Consider the following 20,724-nt stretch of genomic DNA (forward strand, 5'->3'; position numbering starts at 1 on the left):
TGTGCTTCTCATCGTGTGAGCAGCTGGCCTCACTGGTAGGATTCCAGTTTTGAAAATTATGCATTTTCCTTACAACACGGAAAACCGGCCTCTTCCCACAACAGAAAAATAGCCACCTGCTTCCACTTTGGAGGGTGGGATAGTGCTGTGGGTCTGTAGAGAGCCTCTCCTAGGTGGCTGATGGAGAGACGCTTAGCGAAACAATTTGGACGACAGGGATTTGCACCTACTGGGTGACTTTATAGAGTCGTACTTGGGCTTGTGATGCGACTTTAATAGATTTTTGGAGAGGAAAGAGGGGCTAGCCACAGAAGGGAATGCGAACCGGCCCGTGGCAGAAGACTGGCATTGCGGCCACGGCTCCCTCGCCGGGCTCCCAGCTCTGGGGAGGGTGGTGCCGGACCTTCGGCTCTGGGATGGACATCCGATAGCGTGGGCCTGTCAGATGGACTTCCGACGGGCTGGGGGCCTGCCTGCCCCGCAGCCGCCCACAGCCCCGGGACTCGCAGGGGGCGAGAAGCCCAGATTGTCGCGGGCCCACTTCTCAAGTTGGTGGATGCGGTAGGAGACGCAAGAGGCGCCCCCGGGGCGGGCCGGGCCGCGGCTCTCCGGCGCCCCCAGGCGGCTCGGGCTGGTCCGGCGCACGGCGCGCTCGGGCGCCGCGGTGCTGGCCGCCAGGAAGCGCAGGACCACCAGGTTGAGGAAGGCGCCAATGACCGTGAGCCCTAGGAGGATGTAGAGGAAGCTGAAGGCCACGTAGGGCGGCTTCCTCTGCAGCGCCTCGTCTCTCTGCAGCGCCACGAAGTCGCCGAAGCCGATGGTGGTGAGGGTGATGAAGCAGTAGTAGTAAGCGTGGAAGAAGGTCCAGCCCTCAAAGTACGCGAAGGCGGCGGCCCCGAGCGCCAGGGTGGCCGCGCACACCAGCAGCCCGGCCACCACCATGTTCTCGGTGGACACGCGTGGCCGCTGCAGGCCCACGCAGCGCTTGGCCGCCAGCAGGAGGTGCCGCACCAGCGCATTCAGCCGCTCGCCCAGGCTCTGGAAGGTGACCAGCGTCAGGGGAATGCCCAGGAGCGCGTACAACATGCAGAAGATCTTGCCCGAGTCCGTACCTGGCGCCGCGTGGCCGTAACCTGGAGAAAGAGCGGAGCGTCGGGTCGGGGAGTGCTCAGCACCATCTCACAACACTGTCGCCCTCGGCCTGCCTGCCGGGGCGCCCTCCATCCCCCCAGAGCTGGCAGAGCGTCTGGACAATGCTAGTTCTAACTAGGACATTCCCTGGCTTCAGAACCTTGCGTGGTTCTCCATAATCACCCTAAATCGCGAACAACCCAAATGTCCCTCAACTGGGGAACCAATAAACAACCTACGCTACACCTATGCAATGGAATTCCCTGGGGCAGTAGAAAGGAATGAACTGCAGTCACCTGCAGCAACAAACAAAGGAGGAATCTCAAATGTGTTACACGGAAGCCAAGCTCAGAAAGCACATACTGCATGTACTTTTTAAATGACATGCACCTTCCGTTTAAATGACACGCTGGCAAAACTATGAGGACAGAGAACAGATTTGTGGTTGCCAGTCATTGAGACTGGAAAGGGGGTTAACTACAAAGGGGCATGACAGAATTTTGGAGGGTGATGGAAATGTAACATGTCTTGGTCGTGGCTGCAGTTACAGGACAGACCTTCATTTGTCAAAACTCGCAGAAGCGTGTCCTGAAAATGGTGAGTTTTACTGTATGTAAATGATGTCTTGATATTTAAAAAAAAAAAAAAAAAAAAAAAGAGCAAACTCCCGTGGCTCCCAGAATCCACAGGGTAAAGTCTTAGTTCCCATATGGTGTCTAAGTTCCTTTATGATCCGACTACCTATCACCCCTCCAGCCTCACTTCATGTTGTTTCCCCAACAAGCATGTCCCACCTCCATACTCCTTTTCTCAGGTTCCCTCTCCCCCACCCCCATTGCCCTATTTGCCCTGCCCCAGTCCACTCTCCTTCCCAGATCCTAAACACCTCTTCAGTCTGATGTAGCGATTCTTCACTAGGTTCCCTCAACTGTTGTAGGGGACCTAAACATAAGTGGGCTTCCTTGAGTGTTGGAATGAGTGGATATGTGTCTTTTGCAGGAGAGAGGAGTGAAAGCTTTCAGGGTATTCTCAAAGGGTCCCATGACCCAGGAAAAGCCAGTAACCCTCCCCCAACAGAATATGCCCTCTCTAGCAAGATTGGCGCCATCTGCCAAAATGTAAAATACACAAACCTTTTGACCTGTGCTGTCCCACAGTTAGGAAGTTAGTTCCTCCAACACACACGTGCATTGTGGGTTATCACTGAAGCATTGTGGCTCACAGTGAAAATTTGAGACAGCCTAAATGTCCATCAATAGGGGCCTGGTGAAATAAGTCATGGTGCCATCCAAATGATGGAATATTACACAGTAGCACTTCCAACTCAGGGTGAATTTGCTTCAGAGGGGACATTTGGCAAGGTCTGGAGACATTTTTGGTTGTCACAGTTGGGAGGTGGTGGCTGTATGCTACTGGCATCCAGTGGGTAGAGACCAAGGATACTGCTAAACATCCTACAATGCACGGGACAGCTCCCACAACAAAGAACCATCTAGTCCAAAGTGTCAGTAGTGCCAAGGTTGAGAAGCACTGCTACACAGTTATGAAAAAGACAACAGGGTTCTTTAGGGACTGATATAAAAACATCACCAACATATATTAAGTTAAAAAAGAGAAAAAATTGTGTGTATAATATGTCTATATAATGTATGCGTGTGTGTGTTTTAAAGAAACATATAGGCAGAGAATATATCTGGAAGGATACACAGGAAACTGGTAACTGTATTTGATCCATGGAGAGGAATGTGTGGGTTGAGGGACAGGGTGAGAGGGAGACTTCCTTTTTATTATATTCCCTTTGTGCCAGGTGAAGTGTGTACTGTGTGCATATATCACTTATTCAAAATATCGACACAATGTGTGTTTTTAAAGACTATGGCTCCACTTTCATGCTTCTATTTCATGATCCTATCTGTTATTGGAGGCGGGGGGGGGGGGGTTCTGCCCACCACTATACTGAGCTCCTTGAGGCCAGAAACGATGCTGACTACTTCTGTTTGTCCCTAGTCACCAGTGCCTTGCACAGAGCCTGACACAGACTAGGGCTCAAAGAAAGTTTAATAATCAATAATGACAAAACCAAATTGAAGGGGGTGCTGCTAAGTGTGCAACAGAGGAAACTCTTTAGGAATAAGAGGCCAGGCAGAGGCAGTGTTGTTTCCAGCTGTTTGGGACTGTGTCAAGTTTTTGGCAGAGTGAAATGAGTAATGGTAATAGCTTACCATGCTGGATACTCTACATGGATTATCTTATGTAACCCTCAGTGACTGCATGAGATGACATTATCCCATTTTACAGATAAGGAAATTAGGATCATTGGTCGGAAGCTGTGCAAAGGTCACAAGCCTGAGCTATGAACTACTGTCCTCCATTGTTTCTCAGTGCCTCTCTTCTACCAAAGCAGTGCTCACCATCCTGGGTTTTGGCACCTGGCTCTTTACAAGGCTGGCTTATGCCCTGGGGACCACACTGCAAGTGCTGGCAACCCTAGGTGGCCAAAAAAGGCAAAACTCCTGTTTCCACTCTTAGTCCCTTTCCACCCCCCACCCCCCGCCCGCCTGGTCTCCCAGATGCATAGGGAGCGGGGTTTGGGTAGTGTGGGGGGGTGGGGGGATGGGACAGCCAGGAGAGGAGGCCAAATCCAGGTAGCAGGCTTCCGAACAATGAGGGGGAGAGCAGAAGAGGCGGATAGAGTCAAATACCACTGGGCCTGGTGGCAGGGAGAGTCTAGGCTGAGAGACAAGATAGGCAAGCAAGGGTGCCCACGTTGACAGGAGGGGACATAAGGGCTGAATGGGAGCTGTGCCCACAGTTGGCAAATAATGAATTGTCATTATTACTAATTAATAGTGCCTATTTAGCTTCAGGCACGGTGCCAAGCATTTTACATGCTTGACCTCATTTAAACCTGGCAACCACCCACTGAGGTAGGAACAATTGCATTTTGCAGTTGAGGAAACCAGGGCGCAGAGAGGTATAATCAGTGACCAGAGAAGGCAGGAGGCGATAGAGATGAGACTAGAACTCTGGTCTATGTAAATGCAGAACCCAGGCTTGTAACTCCAATGCTAAACCCACAAGCTCCCGTTCACTTCTCAGAGCATCATGGAGACATTTCCACCAAGGCAGGGTGGCGATCCCAGCCCAAGGGGGCGTCTGAACATCCACAGCTGGGGCCCCGCGAGTGGCTGGTACCCAGCTGGGAGCCCTGCAGAGCCTCCTTTCCTGCTTCCCTAGGCTTAGGCTCCTCAGGTACCAGCCAGACGGTAGCCATGGCAACGGCTGGCAGTCCAGATGCTGCAGAGAGAGTGCTGTGGATCCCGGAGGGTGAAGTCCAGAGCGTGTGGTAATCAGTCATTCCTTCAATAACTATTTACTGAGTGTCTACTATGTGCCAGGACTGGCCATACTGCAGTGACTACGACAGACTAGAAGTAAGAGAATAATAATTATAATACAAAAAAAAATCACTTTCTTGTTTTAGTGCTTTCTCTTGTGTCAGGCCCTGTGCTGAAACTTTCTGCATATGTTATTTGCTTGATAATGAGAGCGGGCCTCTTAGCACCCCTGGTTTACAGAGGAGAAAACTGAGGCTCAGAGAAGTTATGCAACCTGTCTCAGGTCACACAGCTAGCGTGGTGCAGCCAGGTAAGGAAGCAACTCCAGCCTCCTGGGCTCCCGGTCCCACTTCAGCTGTCTCCCAGCCCCTGGGGCGTTTTCGGGGCACTCCTGCATGCCGGCCTCTTGGCCAACTTGACCTCCTGACTTCTCCCAGCCCCGACTGCATAGAATGACAGCCCATTGGCAGAGGGAGGCCAGGGAGGCCCGGTGAGCTGAAACGACTCGTCCAAAGTCCCCCAGCCGGGCAAGCGCGGAGGTGGACTGCAAACCCGGGGGCACGAGCGGGCGCCGCGGGGGCCGCCGGGGTGCTCACCGATGGTGGTGATGACGGTGATGGCGAAGTAGAAGGAGCCGGCGAACTTCCACTGGCGGCCGGCGCGGTGCGGCTCCGCCTGGAGCGCCACGCGCTCCAGCTCGCGGAAGTCCTCCGCCGAGAAGCCGTACTTCCTCCGGAGCTCGCTCTGTTTCTCGGCCAGCAGCCGCTGGCGGCCGCTCTCCGCCTCGGACTCCAGGGCGTCGAAGACCGCGGCGCCCACCAGCAGGTAGGACAGGATGCACAGGACCAGCGCGGCGGTGCGCACGCTCTGCTGCCTCATGTTGGCGCCCGGGGCCGCGCCGTCCCCCTTCCGCGCCGTCCCTCCCGGTCCCCGCTGCGGCCGTGCGCCCCGACGGCCCCCCGCACCCGCTCCGCCCCCCCAGCGCCCACGCGACCCGCGCGGCAGGAGCCCGGGCTGCACGAGGCTGGAGTGGGGCACCCAGAGGCGGGGCCTCGAGGGGGTGGCAAGCCAGGGCAGGGAGGGCTCCTCCGGCCACCGCTGTCCTGCCTCCACCACACATCTGCCTTTGTTTACCCGCTGGCGCCCCGGGGCTAATGTGTCTGCAAATAGAGACATCTGGAGCAAAGCGCCCGAAGCCCGGGTCTGCAGAAGTCCTATTTCCACCACCCTCTCGTCCTGTGCCCTTGGATGACCTCATGAATGAATGACCTCATTCATTCATTCACTCACTCCTTCCTTCAGTCATCCAACAAATATTTACCAAGCACCTACTGGTGCAAACAAGATTCCTGATGTAAATGGAGCTGATGTCCTAGACAGGAGGGTTGGCTAAAAACCAAACAAAAAGATGATTTAACACAAGTGTGAGAAAGAAGGGAAACAAACAGTTTCTGGGGGGAAGTGGGGTCTGCCAGCTAAGATGGTGGGGGAAAGCCTCTTTGGGGGGTGACTGGGAGGGAGCATGAGGCAGCAAGTGCTTTAGGAAGTAAGGCTGGAGCCAGGAGAATTGGGGTGCTGCAGGGTGGGGGGAGGTAGAAGAGGAGGGAGCAGAAGGAAGACAGAGATGACTTCACACAGGGTTTTAGAGGCCTGTATAAGGGTTTCTTCTTCAGTACAACTGGAAAGGCTATAGGCAGGAAAACAAACACACCAATGATCTGATTGACATTTTTTTAAAAGAGCATTCTGCCTGTCATGTGGAAAAGGGACGGTGGCTAAGAGTGGAGACCAATTACAACGAGACTCTTGTAGTCCAAATGGGTGCTGAGGGGAGCCTGGACCAGGGGCACGGCACGGGAGATGGAGAGAAGCGGACGGACCTGAGATGTCTTAGGGAGGGGGAGCTGACCACACACAGCTAGCCACGTTTCCCTGCCTTTCTGGCGCTTAGAAGCTGTGGTCCATGGAATGTGGGCAGAAGTGATGTCTGCCGCTTCCAGGCCTAGCCCATAAAACCCTCCCTTATGCCATGTTCTACCAGTCTTCACCACCTGCAGGCTGAATGCAGAGTCTTTAGAAGAGGGCAGAGCCACAGGGTGGAAGGAGCCTGGGTGCCTAAATGACATATTGCAAGGCCACCCCCACCAGGAACATCTGTTTTGTTGTGTCAAGCCCCTGTAGCTGGTGTTTCCAGCCACACAGAGCAACAGGACACACAGAGCAACAGGGTCGGATGTGGAGGGCAAAGGGGAGGACTCAGGATGACCCCTGGGTCCTTGGCCTGAACAGCTAGGTACTTCGGGAGAACTTCCATTGACTTCACTTCCTGAGGAATCCACTCCTGTCCCCCACCCCCAGCACCAAGGTGACACTCATTTCAGAGTGTGGGCAGGCCCTTGTAGAGATTCTGGGCAAAACATCCGGCAAGCTCTCCTGCAGCCATCCAGAGTGTCTGCGTCCCCTGGTCTCCGGCTGCAGCCTGGGCATGCCTCACCTGTCTCCCATCACTGCTCCAGTCGCTCTCCCCACAGCCCCTCTGCGTTTTTTTGCTCCAGTTACACTAAACTTTCAGCTCCTTGCACAAACTCTTGCTCTGCTTAGAACCATTCTTTCCCCATCCCACTCAACAGCCAGCATTTGTTGACTGTCTGGCAGGGGCCAGATAGCAGTTGAAGCACTTTCCAAGGATTAATGCATTTAATCATCACCATCTCCTTGCGCAGTAGGTGTGGCTGATACAGCCCTAGTCATCCTTCTGCTCTCAGTTAGACATTTCCCTTCCTGACTCCTCCTCAGGTGGCCCTTCTCTGCTGCCAGAAGCTTCTCTGCCTCCTGCCATCTTGTATCCCTCCCACTGCATTGAAGTGATTGCATTTCATATCTGTTTCCCTCCCGAAAACAGGGATCCTATCTTGGTCACCTCTCTGTCACCAGCACCCAGACCTGGCAAGAGTACTCACCAGTGACTATGGACAAAGGAGTGGCCACAGCATGTAGAAGTTAAGAGAATGGACTCTGCACCCTGACTGCCTAGGTTCATATCCCACTTCTGTTGCTTAACTGTGTGAAGTTGGATGTCTCGGTTTCCCCAGTAGTAAAATGGGATTAGAAAAGTTCTATCTCATTAGGTGCTATGGTCTGCAGAATAATGCCCCCCCTGCCCCATAGATGCCCTGTCCTATCCTTGGGAACTGTAAATAGGTTACATGGCACAGAGGAATTAAGGTTGCAGGTGGAATTAAGGATGCTAAGCAACTGACCTTGAGCTTGGAGATGATCCTGGAATATCTGGGTGAGCCTGGTGCAATCACAAGGGTCCTTATAACTGGAATAGGGAGGTAAAAGAGGGAGACCCAGAGAGATGCAAGATGAGACGGACTTGGCCAGATATTGCTGGCTTTGAAGGTAGAGGAAGGGGCCATGATCCAAGGAGAGCAGGCAACTTCTAGAGTCTGGAAAAGGCAAGGAAATTGATCCCTCCCTAGTTCCAGAAAGTAACTCAATCCTACTAGCGCCTTGATTTTAGCCCATTGCGTCCTGTGTAGACCTCCACCTTACAGATCTGGAAAATAATATATTTGCATTATTTAAGCCACTAAGTTTGTGATAACTTGTCACAGCAGCAACAGGAAACTACTACAGTGAGGATCAAATGAGACAGTAGATGTGACACTCAGAGCAGTGTCTGGCCCTGAAGACTTGTCTGGAAGTGTTAGCCAAATACCACAACTTTTCTGACAAATACCACAACTGAGCAAATAGAGACTGGGCTCCACAGAGCTGTTGCACCCAGTGCCTGCCCTGACTCAGTTCTCAGGTACAATTGGGGCCCAGTGCATGGTCACGGGTCCTTGGACCCCGTTTCCCTCCCCACACCAGAAGCTGGACTGCAGCTCAGTGGCCCAGAAGCAGGGCACTGGGGCTGCTGCCTCAGCCTTATTTTTAGCAATCGCATCAGCAAGTTTTATTTTCTGATTCCTGCCCAGACTTCAGCAAAGCAGAAGCCTGGGCTACAATCTCAGAGTGGGGGTGGGTGGGGCACTAGGACCTGAGAAGAGCTTGTTGGGGCAGTGTGGGGGTGGGCACGGCTTGTTCTTGGGGAAAGGACAGGGCCCGCACGGGGATAGTTATTGAGGTCCTGGTCATGAACACAGCTGGGGCCAGTGAGGTCTGGGTTCAAATTCCAGCTCCTCCACATTCTAGGTAGGTGTCCATGGATCGAATGCTCCCACTCCTCTGTGCCTTGGTTTTCCATATGAGAAATGGGGTGATAATAATGCCCACCTCCTAGGACCATGCAGAGGATTATAAAAGATACCGTGTGTCACTTTCCAGGTGCGTGGTAGCAGGTAGCCGCTTTCTTCCCTGTTTACAACTGTCTGCCTGCAGATGTCAAGAATTCTTTTGCAGACTTAGGAACAAAGCTAAAATGGTCACACAGCTGTCGGTGCACAGTATGTTCACAGACATTACTAAAGGAGCCCTCACTGTCCAATGCAGGAAGCACAGGCACAGAGGAGAAGAGGTCCCACTTGCCAAATCCTCACAGCCAGGCCCTGGCTGAGCCAGGACTTGAACTCAGGGCTGTTTGGTCCCCAAGATCACGATGCTTCCAATACACGGCCTCATCAGGCAAGATGCCACTGGCTGTATCACTCTCCCATCACCTCTCTGGACCTTACTTTCTTCATCTCTAAGATGGGACTGAAGAGTGCTGGCTGGCTATTTGCCCCCCCCCCCATTGTGAGGACCCTGTGACACGCAGCTGAGAGGTGCTTCTTCAAATGTGCCTGCTGTGGGGGGGTATTATTGGGGGAGATGTCTGGCCCTGCCAGGCCCATGGGGGAGGTGTCTAGCCCTGCCAGGCAGGTGACTCTGCCCTGTGCTTGGCATTTTTGGTTCAGTGGCTCTATTTTAAGCCAAAGGAGGTTCAAGTTTGTGTATGTGTGTTTCTCAGCTTGGAAAACTGTTAACTGTGCAGTCACCAAAAACAGCAACGCCCCAAGGCACCCCCTGCAGCTCTCCTGCTTCCACCTCCCCCCTTCTTCTTCCTTTGGGAACCTGAGAGAACCCAGTGATTTTCCTCTGTCCCTTCATGCCAGAGTCACAACCTGTGACCTCTCAACGAGGCCTTGGATCTCCTTCCACGGCTCCCAGGTCACTGGCTTTGAGGACAACAAGACAGGTGACCCCAGTCCCCACCTGGGCCCTGGGTTTCAAAAAACCCAGGTTTCAAAGCATTTCACATCCTTTATGAGTCTGGATACTTCTGAAAGCTTTGTGAGCTGGGCCGGCCTTGCCATTCCCATGTCAGGAAGAGGAAACAGGCTCAGAGAGAGAAGAGTGTCATCTAAGGTGGCACACAGGAGGGCAAGTGGTTAAGAAAGACCATGAGTTTGTGGGTGAGCCAGATCTTGGTTCCATCTTGGGTAAGTGACTTCACCTTTGTGAGTCTCAGTTTCCTTATCTGTGACACGGGGGTAAAAAATATCTGCCTAATGGTGTTGCTGTGACAATTCAATGAAAGTGTGAAGGAGCACTCAGTGCATGGTAGGTGCAGTAGGTGCCAGGAAATGTTTGTACCCCTCCTCTACCCAGTTAATTTCTTTCCCTTTTCCACACTACTTACTCCCCAGGCTTACTGGAATCTTGAAGCATTGATTGATTGATGGATTTTTTTTTTATTGGGGAATATTGGGGAACAGTATGTTTTTTCCAGGGCCCATCAGCTCCAAGTCATTGTCCTTCAATCTAGTTGTGGAGGGCGCAGCTCAGCTCCAAGTGCAGTCGCCATTTTCAATCTTTAGTTGCAGGGGGTGCAGCCCACCCTCCCATGAGGGAATTGAGCCAGCAACTTTGTTGCTAAGAGCTGGCGCTCTAACCAACTGAGCCATCCGGCTGCCCCTCTGGCAGCTCAGTGGCAGCTCGTTGTCTTCATTCTAGTTGTGGAGGGCGCAGCTCATTGGCCCATGTGGGAATCGAACTGGCAACCCTGTTGTTAACAGCTCCTGCTCTAACCAACTGAGCCATCCGGCATCCTGAAGCATTGATTTTTATAGTTTGAATATAGTTCAGTAATTTCCCCAAAGGCCAGAAGACCCGACAGTTTTCCCAGGTAAGATCTCTTTCTTGTCTCTCTTCCAAAAGAATGGATTATTTTGAACTCAGGAGACAATAGGTCCCAGCTTCTTCGAGATGGCAGCTGTGGCCTTTTGGCAGCCTGAATATCATTTAGAGATCTGGGTTACAAGAAATTAAAAGCTGCCTCATGCTAATTTAAAGAATGTTACTGGTTAGGAGTTGGGGTCTCCCAGAATCTTCTAGGCACTGAGAGACAAGCCATATCGTTTGGGAGACCCAGAGAGATGGAACCTTGAGTATCCTCAGGAAAACACCATAGCCATGCCCAGTATGGGGGGAGGCACCATTGTTCCTGGGGTGATGAGGATATTATTTGGGGGACAAATGAGTACGACCCCATCTCTGACTGTTGGAACCCACCAGGACTGCTTAGAGGATTCCTGACATGTGTTTGTGGCCATTTAGTTGGAACCCCTGGGAATTTGTTCTTCAGCTTCCTAAGGATGGATATTTGGGTTAATGGAGGGCTTGAAACCTTTACTCTGGTTAATAATTTAAAAACCTAAGTGATAGAAGTATGGGGGGGTTATTAAACTATTCTCTCTATTTTCATGTACAATTAAGAATTTTCACAATAAAACGTTTTTAAAAGAACATTGTCTCTCTCTCCATCCCCAACCCCAAATTCTTTTTTCCTGTTGTTCCTTTGGTCTGAGTGGGAGGGTGATTCTGAGGCTTGGAGAGAATTAGATGGACATTTCCTGAGCAATTACTAAGATCCAAGCAGGAAGCTAAGGGCTGAGCAGTCATCACGTGATGTAATCCTCACAACACCAGGCTCTTTTAATCCCACTTTACAGAGGAGAAAGCCAAGGCTCTAAGGGGCGCAGCAATCTGCTTGAAGTCACCCTGCCTAGGAGAGAGGGGGCTGTCCTGGCCTGCTGCCAAGCTCTTGCTCCTAAAGGCTACACACCGCCCTGTGCTGGCACAAGGTGACAGTTGCTGCCACATGGCAATTCGAGTTCAGCCGTTGCCAACAGAGGCTTGCCGCTTTTCCTCCAGCCAATGCCCACCCTCCCGTTCTCCAGTCAATTTAATGGATTAGAATCAAGAGGTGTCTGAATCAAAGGGGGCAGGCTTTGCATTTCAGAAGACATCAAAACTGCAAAGGGGCAAAGCAGAGAAATAAAAGCACCCTAGACACCAAGAAAGGCGTGTGCTATTGTTAGTGTAGCACAGAGCTGTGTTGCTCTCTGATACGGTGGCCATATGTGGCTATTTATATTTAAATTAATTCAAATTGAATTAAATGTGAAAAATTCAGTTATCCAGTCCCATGAGACACCTTTCAAGTGCTCAGTAGCGCCATGTGCTGTGGTTACTATTAATACATTGGACAGGCAGATACAGAACAGATCCATCATCACGGATGGAGGAACTGGACATCGCTGGCCTAGACAGGGAGAGCACGGACTTGCAACCAGATTGGCTGGTTTCTAATTGTGGCTCCACCCCTTATCTGCTGTTATCTTGGGCCTCAGTTTATTCACCTATAAAATGAAGGCAATAATCACGTAAAAGCCCACGTGACCCACTTAGTTGGGACCAGGCTTAGTCAGTCAGTTAATCAGAGAAGCAGGGAATCATTTTAAATGAATACACTTTGAATGTTTGCCCGTCTGTTCTTTGAATGTGGGGCGAATGGGCTTTTCACATTGTCCTCCTGGCATAAACTACACCCAGAATCTATCTTCTGACTTCCAGTTTTGGTTTATTTCAAGTGGAGCAAGGAGTTGAAGACACTTGGGTAGCAACTTGAGTGCAGAATTCCCCCTACATTCTCAGGGTGATTATTTTCCAGATCTTTTGTAGTTGTTTCTTCCACACCTACTTTGAAAGTATAGTTTAGCAACTCATCTTTATTGGGTTTTCACAAAAACAAATCTCATCGTTTTTGGACTCATATTTCATCAGTTTGTAGACTATCTGATAAAATTACGTGAGTACAATAACAAGTACGGCTGATACAAACTGGTTTGGGAACAAACCCAACAGATTCTTGGTAAATGTGCCGTTTGTCTTAGCTTGGGCTGCTGTAACAGAATCCCGTAGACTGGGTGGCTTAAATAGCAAACATTTATTTCTCACAGTTCTGGAAGCTGGAAGTCAGAAATCTGGGTGCCAGCACGGTTAGGTTCTTGGTGAAAGCCCTCTTCCTGGTTTACAGATTGCCATCTTCTCATTGGCTCCTCACCAGGCAGAGAGCAGAGAGACATAACAAGCTCTCTCATCTCTTCCTGTAAAGGCACTAATCCCATTCATAAAGGCCCCACCCTCCTGACCTAATCACCTCAAAGCCCCAGCTGTTAATACCATCGCCTTGGGGGCTAGGATTTCAACATAGGATATATAGCCGGGGCACAAACTTTCAGCTTTTAGTCCATAACACAACTCTGTGGGAGGGAGCTGAAGGGAGCAAGGGTGTAAGTGGCCTGCTAGTGGTGAGTGTTCAGTATGCCTGGGCAGGAGTGGTGTAGTTAGACAGAATGGAGAGCACTGGTTAGCTTGCTGAGCTGATTAAACAGACAGTGATAAAAAGAGCTTCGTTGTCACACTCTATCAAAGACTTTATAGTGTGGAGTGATGTCTTTGTGACCAGAAATATGCCGTAGGAACTTAACTCTTGTTTCTATCAATTAACCTAGGGTAAAATTGGTTTTGTTATAGGTTGTTTCACTTAAAGTTACAGTTTCCAAGAGCCTAATGAGGATGTTTGATGAGGACTTACAGTCTTTTCCTCTGGGTTGAATATGTGTTGAAAGGACCTCTGTTCTATGTGGTCATCCAAGGACCCAGGCTCCTTCTTTCTTGTGACTCTGTCTTGCCTTAAAGCAGATATCCTTATCCCAGAGATAACATCTGTGGATGGAATTCAAGGATTCATGAACTTGAATTGCATCGTTACACTGACCTCTAGCTAACATTTGGCACTTCCTTCAGGTATGAATGAAGACAACAAACACAGTAGTATTGGCATACCTGTTTGTAGCCAATAGAAATCACAGGTATTTTCATATCATGTGACAGTTACAGCAGAGATCTTGAACTACTGTATAATACTATAATTACCTTGAAATGATGGTAATTAGATCTTGCTTAATATGTTCATAAAGAAGCATATATAATAAGAATCTCACAAACTTTTTGTTTTGGTTATCATATTTCAATGATTTCTTTCCTTTGTAATTCCATGCATTATATTTTATACATTTAATGTCACCAGTCTGAGAAGGAAATTGTAGACTTTACTAGGTGCCTGAGGAGTCCCGGGCTTATCAAGAGAAGTGAAGAACCGTGTTGTAGAGCCTTGGAGGTCACCATTGGGTCCTCTGCATGCGGCCAGTGGATGAGGGCAGAAAGTGGGTGTAGAGCAGCATTGTGAGGGGAGTTGATGGTCCGGATTTGGAGTCATATCCCATGGCTAGACCTCAGTCACCTGTCTAGAGATGTGTTCTCTCTCTGGGTGGCCAGGAGAAAAAGGGAGACAGTTTAGAGAACAGCCAGCCAGCCTCTGTCCCGTGTTCATGTCACTTGCAATGACTCCAATTCAAGGAGACACTGGAACCCTTTGTCTTAGTGGTTTCTGGCAGGGCGTTGTGGGAGGCAGGTGCTGGGCACAAACAAAGGGCCCATTTGCTGACCTCCTGTGCAGGTACAACAAGTCTCATGTTGCCTGGAGGTGGTGCTGGGGACGGCTGAAGCTGTTCTCAGATCTTCTTTCTACGATTCCAACATGCTGTCTGCTCTGTGCCCGCAGAGCCCACAGTCTATTTGGGGGGCTGGAGAGGCTGATGAAATTAGGACAAAATGTGCATCCTTGAAAATATAATTAATTATAGCTCCCTTGTATGCAGAGCTTTCGAGTATGCCAAGTGCATTCAGAAGTCTGGGCTCATCTGGTCCTCACCACAGCTCTCAAGCCAGGCAGGGCAAAGATAATCATTTTCATTGTGCAGAATCGGAAACGGCTCCGAAAGGAGACACAGATGCTCAAGGTCACACACCAGAGGCAGAGTCAAGGCTAGAGCCCAGACCTCAGTCACCATTCAGCAGGCATGTAGTAAATACCTACCAGGTACCAGTTCCTGTGTGGGGCTCCAGCGACATGGGAATGAATCAGAAATCTACTCAACTTCTAGGGTGCAAAACCCAACAAAGAGCCAAGAATAAACAGGTAATTAATTACGTGACTGTATACAATTATATTTGGTGAGACTCTTGGTTCAAGCAATAGGATCCCGACTCAAACTAGTCTAAGTACTAAAGATAATTTATTGGCCCCATAACTGAAAAGTTTAGGGGTGTATGGATCCAGCAGCTCAAATACCACAATGATGAAAGAAACATTACAAATCTGACTGTTGACACGAAATTTTAAAATACATTTAGATTTCTTTTGGAGATCAAATTCAAATACCTAAGAAATCTGGCTGAGCTGGTGAAAAGATGCAGGGGGCCTTTACACATCACCGGGGCCACATCAGGACCCTGGACTGACTGTCTGGAGCAAGGGTGAGGCAGTGTGGAGGCCCCCAGCTTCCAAGACCTTGGACTTTAATGGGGTGGAGAGTGGGGCACAGAGCAGGAATCAAGAGAGGAAGGGAGGAGAATGGGACATGAATGGGATGTCTCAGAGACAGAAGGATGCAGGAGGGTAATCGGGACGTGGAGGTCCAGTCCCTGAGGTGAGAAGGCAGATGAAAGTCAGTCAACCACCTGTGTTTGCTGCCTGCTGGCTTCAGGGCTGGGGAGAAGCGACTGAAGAGGCTCATGTTAAGTATTGCCCATCTGACGGAGTGTGGATGAAAAGACCTAGCCCAGTGATGAGATTGGAAACATTTTTATGAAAGCCAGTCGTGAGGGGCCAGGAACCAGCCAATGGGCCACGGACAAGAACCAGACCAGTGCTATGGGACCACTTCCAATGAGGCTCGTTGGCCAACGCTGCGGTGTCCAAGTGGCCTGGGCTCTTGTCCTTGGGTTCTCCCTGGCTTTATAATTAATTGCAGTGGAAGGAGGAAAAGATGAGTTCTCAAGAATGAGCTAAATCATAATCAGCTAAATCACGACCCCATGGCTGAGAATGGAGTCAACCCCTAGACCCCATGTTATCTAGGGAGAGGCAGGTGGACCTTTCAATGGGATGTGAAACATGGTGGCCATGGGTAGCCTTAGCTTTCCCAGGTACCCTCAGGGAGGCTGCTAGTGTCACCTGTTGAAGAAGGCACCCCACCTCTTGTTATCGGAGTAGCCAGGATGGGCATGGTCTCGTGGGCTGCATGACCACCTTTTGCAGCCCTGGAAAAAGGACCAGCATGTGTGTATATTGATGAGACTGATGTGGAAAAAAGGGAGGAAGGGAAGATGTGGGAGTAAGAGGGGGAGAGTGGCAGGAGGACAGCACCCGAGCAGGTGAGAGGGATGGGAGCCAGCCCACTGGGGAGGGTCACCCTCAGGCAGACATGGAAACTGACTAATGAAGCATAATCGGGGGTCCTCCAGGTGAAGACCTGGGGAAAAGAGTTCCCCAGGCAGAGGGGACAGCTTGGGGAAAGGCCTGGATCAGAGTGTGTAGCCCGAGTCATCCAGTGTGGCTGGAGCACAGAAGAGTTTGGAAGACACAGCAGGCCCATGAATCATGGAAGGAGCCCAGAGCCAACCCACAGGGCGACTCTGAGCCTCAGGGGAGTTTAAGCAGTGATGTAACTATAATTGTGCCCCAGAAAGATCCTTCTGGCTGCACAGTATGGCCGATGGGAGGAGGGAGCTGGACTGTGGGCAGAGGGACCAGGGAGTCATCCAGGGGACAGATGGAGGTGGCCTGGCTCAGGGCCCAGCAGGGCCCTTTACAGGCATCTGTTTAAATCATATTTAAGAAAAGAAAGCTGCTGCATTGGATACATAGGAAAGAACCGTAGGCCTCGCGGTATCAGTGCCTCACGCTGAGGCCTTGGGCAAGGCGCTTCCCTTCGTTGAGACTGCTTCTCCATCTAGGAAATTGGAGATGGCTGGGCCCCAGTCTCCTCTCCGAGGGCTTCTCCCTGCCTGTGGCCTCTCTACGATTCATACACCAAAATGCCACAAGGGGGCAGCAGCGCACCACCGTTTTCTTTTGCTTCTCACCTGAAGCCACAGTATTAATCTCACAGATTTTAATGAGGTGGAGGGTATGTCGTGCGGGGCGTCCTGCCGGGTCTCTGGTCCCGCTCCCCACATAAGGACGCAGGACACGGTAAGGCCAAAAAGGGACACCCACGGAGCCATAGATAGGGGAGTCAAACCAATATATTCTCACTGGCGGCTGGTCTGGAGATACAAAAAGTGGGATCTACATAATCTGCAACCCACCGTCCTAACAGCAGTCCGCACTTGCCAGCCACCATCTTCTTGCTAGCCCCCATTCCTTTTGCTAGCGTAGCCACAGTCGTTATATTAGTGGCCAATGGCTTACGGGTTACAGCTGACGGCCAACTAGCCACAGCTGATGGCCATCTGATCACAGTTAATGGCCGTTTACTACCCGAGCCAGCACCTTTCTATGTGAAGCCGAGAGCCTGGAAACTGCTTTTTGGGGCTTTGTCCCCAGAGGGTGTATTAAAACACAGATTTCTAGGCCCATCCCACGGTTTCTGTGAGTCTGGACTGGGGCACAAGATATTTGCATTTCTAACCAGTTTCTAGGCGATTCTGGTGCCTCTGGTCTGGGGACCCGATTTTGAGAAATACTAAGGTTCGGATTGGAAAATCATTGTGAACCGGGCAACCACTCCCGTTTGTCAACTATATATTTACTTTTCTAACCTCCATTAAATCCGTTTTTAACAAACAAGATATATTATTTCACTCATTCAATAACAACTGAGCCTGGTTCTGTCCTGGGTACTATTCTAGGTCCTGGGAATCCATCAGTGAACAAAACAGACATAAGTCCCGGCGCTTGTGGAGTCTGACAACAAATAATGAATATTATAAGTAATTTATGCAGTGTGTTGAAAGGTGATGTGCGCTGTGTGCGTCATTGGAAGAGGGTGGCCGGGTTGGGTTCTCAGTGAAATGGTGATTTGTGAGTCAAACTTGAAAGCGATCAAAGGGATTAGCCCCGGGGATATCTGAGGCAAGATGGTTCCAGGCAGAGGGAAGGGCCTGTACAAAGGTCCTGAGGTGGGTGCATGTCTGGTGTGTTTGAGGAACAGCAAGACGGCCAAGGAGGTTGGAGCAGCATGAGCAAGGGGGAGCGTAACTGAGGGTGAGGGCAGAGAGGTGACTGGGGCAGAGAGTGGGGGCCTTGTAGGTTGTACGGAGGCCTTTCGCTTTTCTTGGAATTAAAAGGAGTGGTCTGATCTGGCTTGGTTTTAACGGGATCCTTCCGGCTCACCCTGTAAGGAACAAGAGTGGAAGCCAGGAGAGCAGGAAGGGGCCACTGTAGTTCTCTGCGCAGAGATGATGGCCCAGCCAGGGGACAGCAGTGAGGATGGGCGGGTGATAAGAGGTTATACACTCTGACACACACATACTTGCTTGCTATTTCTGTAACTAAACTGGCTCAGTCAATCTGATTACCTCTGTTCAGGTGACTCAAATTCTTGATCTGAACTCTTTTCTCTATATCCAGACCTGACCCATTTTTGATCTCCAGTTGCCTACGGCCACACTGTCTTGGGTGACTACTGCTTCCTCGAACTCAAAACATCGAGGACATTCCCTCCCATCTGCCGCCTATGGGGCTCACCTCTGCTCTTCCCCCATTCTCCCCATCCTCCAGCAGAAAACCCAGGTACATATTTAGTGTCTCATTTCCTCTGCTCGTCACGTCCATCTTTCAAACAAGATCTCACACGCTGCTGATTCTCCCCTCTGTTCCTTCTTTCCCACACCCACAGCTTCTCCTCCAGGCCCTGGCGTCTTTCCCCCAAACACTGTAGCAACTGTGGTCAGTATAGTCTGGTAGCCAGGAGTATGGGCTCTGGAGACGGACTCTCTGGGTTTGAATCCTGGTTTTGCCTGCTTTGAACTGTGTAAACTTGGGCTATTTCCTTAATTTCTTTGTACCTCAGTTTCTCCGTCTGTGAAATGGGCCTGCTTATACTTACTTCAAAGGGTTATCATGAGGGTCAAGAGAGTCATTGCATAGAAGATGCTTGCAACAGAACCTGGGATGTGGTTAGAACTCAATAAATGTTAACTCTTCTTTTTATTACTTATGCAATAAGTCTTTATCGAGCATCTATGATGTATAGAGACCTCCTTTATTCTGGGAGATAATTTAATCCAGGAGGAAGATCACAGGCCCCAACCCAGCAATTCTACTCCAAGATATATATATCCAATGGAAATGTTTACCAATATCCAGCAGAAGACACGTACTAAAATGTGCATAAGGCCCTATTCATAATGCCCCAAACTGAAAACTGCCCAAATGCCAATGGAGAGTAGAATGCATCACCAAAAGGTGGTATATTCACACAGTGGAATATTATATAGCGACAAGAATGCACTATTGTGACTTGCAACAAAGCGGTTGCAACATACAGATGTAATGAGAATGGCTGGGCCTGGTACTTTGGCTGTGAGTGTCAGTGGGGGTAGACTGATTTTTACCTCGGGACCTTTGTCCCCAGTACTACCTCCTCTTCTCCACAAAAGAGAAGAATCCCAGCCCTTGCCTTCATTTCTCTGACTTACATAAAGCCATGGAAGTAGGATGACAATAATAGCTGATATTTAAGGCAAACAGAGGAATTACTCACCTAATATTCACGATAACACTTTGTGGTGGGTACTCACTCAACGCAGTGATCCTATAGGGTGGGCACTTCTATTTATGCCCATTTTACAGGTGAAAAAACTAAAACACCAAGAGGTCAAGTCAAGATAATGATAGCTAGCATTTTTACTTCAATCACATACTACGCTCAGCCACCCTCAGTGTTGAGTACTGTCACTATCCCCATTTTAGAGAAGAGGAAACTGAGGCACAAAGTAGTTAAGTACCCTGTCTAGATTCACACTAGGAAACAGCAGAGCCAGGACATGGCAGGTTGGCCGAGCCCACTCTTCACAGATCTGCTCACAGCAGCTTAGTAGTGAAGTCACGGGCCGGCAGTCAACCTGGTCCAGAGTCCAACACCACAATCCTACGGCAACTCATTAATCGCTCTGAGCCTCAGTTTACCCATCTCTAAAATGGAAATAGTAACAGCACTTTTTAGGGATGTCCCAAGAGCAATATGCAATTATGCGGGTAAATCTCTGGGCAGAGAGGGCCCTCCCCCCCCCACCTGGAGGACTTGTTCAAAGCGGGTACATTGTCTTCATTCTCGTCTCCCTATTTCTTAGCATATTATCAGAATTTTTCCTGGCTATGTGTTCAGAGTTTATGTGCTCAGGTCCAGGCCCACAGAAACTTTCAGCCTGTGAGATCATAAACCCAGTCTTAAGAGTCGAACTCGGCTTGAACTAAAATCCCACCCCATCTACAGACTAGCTTTCGGGCAGATCACTTTTCCACGCTATTTCCTCATCTGTGAACTAGAGTTAGTTATATTTTATGAAGATTAAATGGCTCAAATGCTGCCTGTGGTTCTCAAACTGGGGCTCCTAGAGGCGGTGGTACCTGAGTGATGGGTCATTTACAGCCTTGTAGGCTGGAATCTCCATTGCTCTCAGGGTCCCTGCCCTCCCCTGGATCTGCTTTGTGTCTCTGAGCACTCGATTCACAGGCTCCCTCCCCTTCCACCTTCCCAGTAGGTTTGACCGATGGAAGGCCCTGCTGGAAACTGGGGTACAGGAGAGAGCAGGGTCTGTCTCCCCATCTCTCTCTGCTTTTTGTAAGATTTATAGGGCTGCATCTCTGTAGAGGCGCCTGCTCCCAGCAGATGGCGCTGCCGCGTGGTTTCATCTTCCACTGACTGGTTCCAGCTACAGGGCTCTGCCCTCCCTCCTCCCCTCCACCCCAGGGCTGGTATTGAGCAAAAAAGCCATTCATTAAAGAGTACCTACTGTGTGATTCTATTTACGTGAAGTTCAAGAACAGGCAACACTCATCTATGGTGATAGAAATCAGAAGAGTGGATGCCTTCAGGAGATGGAGGGGATGACCGGGAAGGGGCCAGAG

General features: G+C 50.1%; 2 protein-coding genes across 4 annotated transcripts in view; one reads left to right on the forward strand and one right to left on the reverse strand.

Annotated features, from left to right (window-relative positions):
* Positions 1 to 441: 441 nt before the first annotated feature.
* KCNK15 (potassium two pore domain channel subfamily K member 15) lies at positions 442 to 5,348 on the reverse strand (the record flags this gene model as incomplete). Its single annotated transcript, XM_081033570.1, has 2 exons — positions 442 to 1,133; positions 5,066 to 5,348. The coding sequence occupies 2 exons, from the start codon at positions 5,346 to 5,348 to the stop codon at positions 442 to 444; spliced, it is 975 nt and encodes a 324-aa protein (XP_080889696.1).
* The window catches only part of ADA (adenosine deaminase), a 99,816-nt gene continuing 84,151 nt past the window's right edge, over positions 5,060 to 20,724 (forward strand). The window contains exon 1 of one of the 3 annotated variants that reach the window (XM_081033568.1): positions 5,060 to 5,294. The gene's annotated coding sequence lies outside the window, so the exon portion shown is untranslated. The remainder of the gene's footprint in view (positions 5,295 to 20,724) is intronic. The other 2 variants (XM_081033566.1, XM_081033564.1) reach the window with 2 other exon arrangements.

The sequence above is a fragment of the Rhinolophus hipposideros genome (assembly GCF_964194185.1).
Source record: "Rhinolophus hipposideros genome assembly, chromosome: 22".
NCBI lineage: Eukaryota > Metazoa > Chordata > Mammalia > Chiroptera > Rhinolophidae > Rhinolophus > Rhinolophus hipposideros.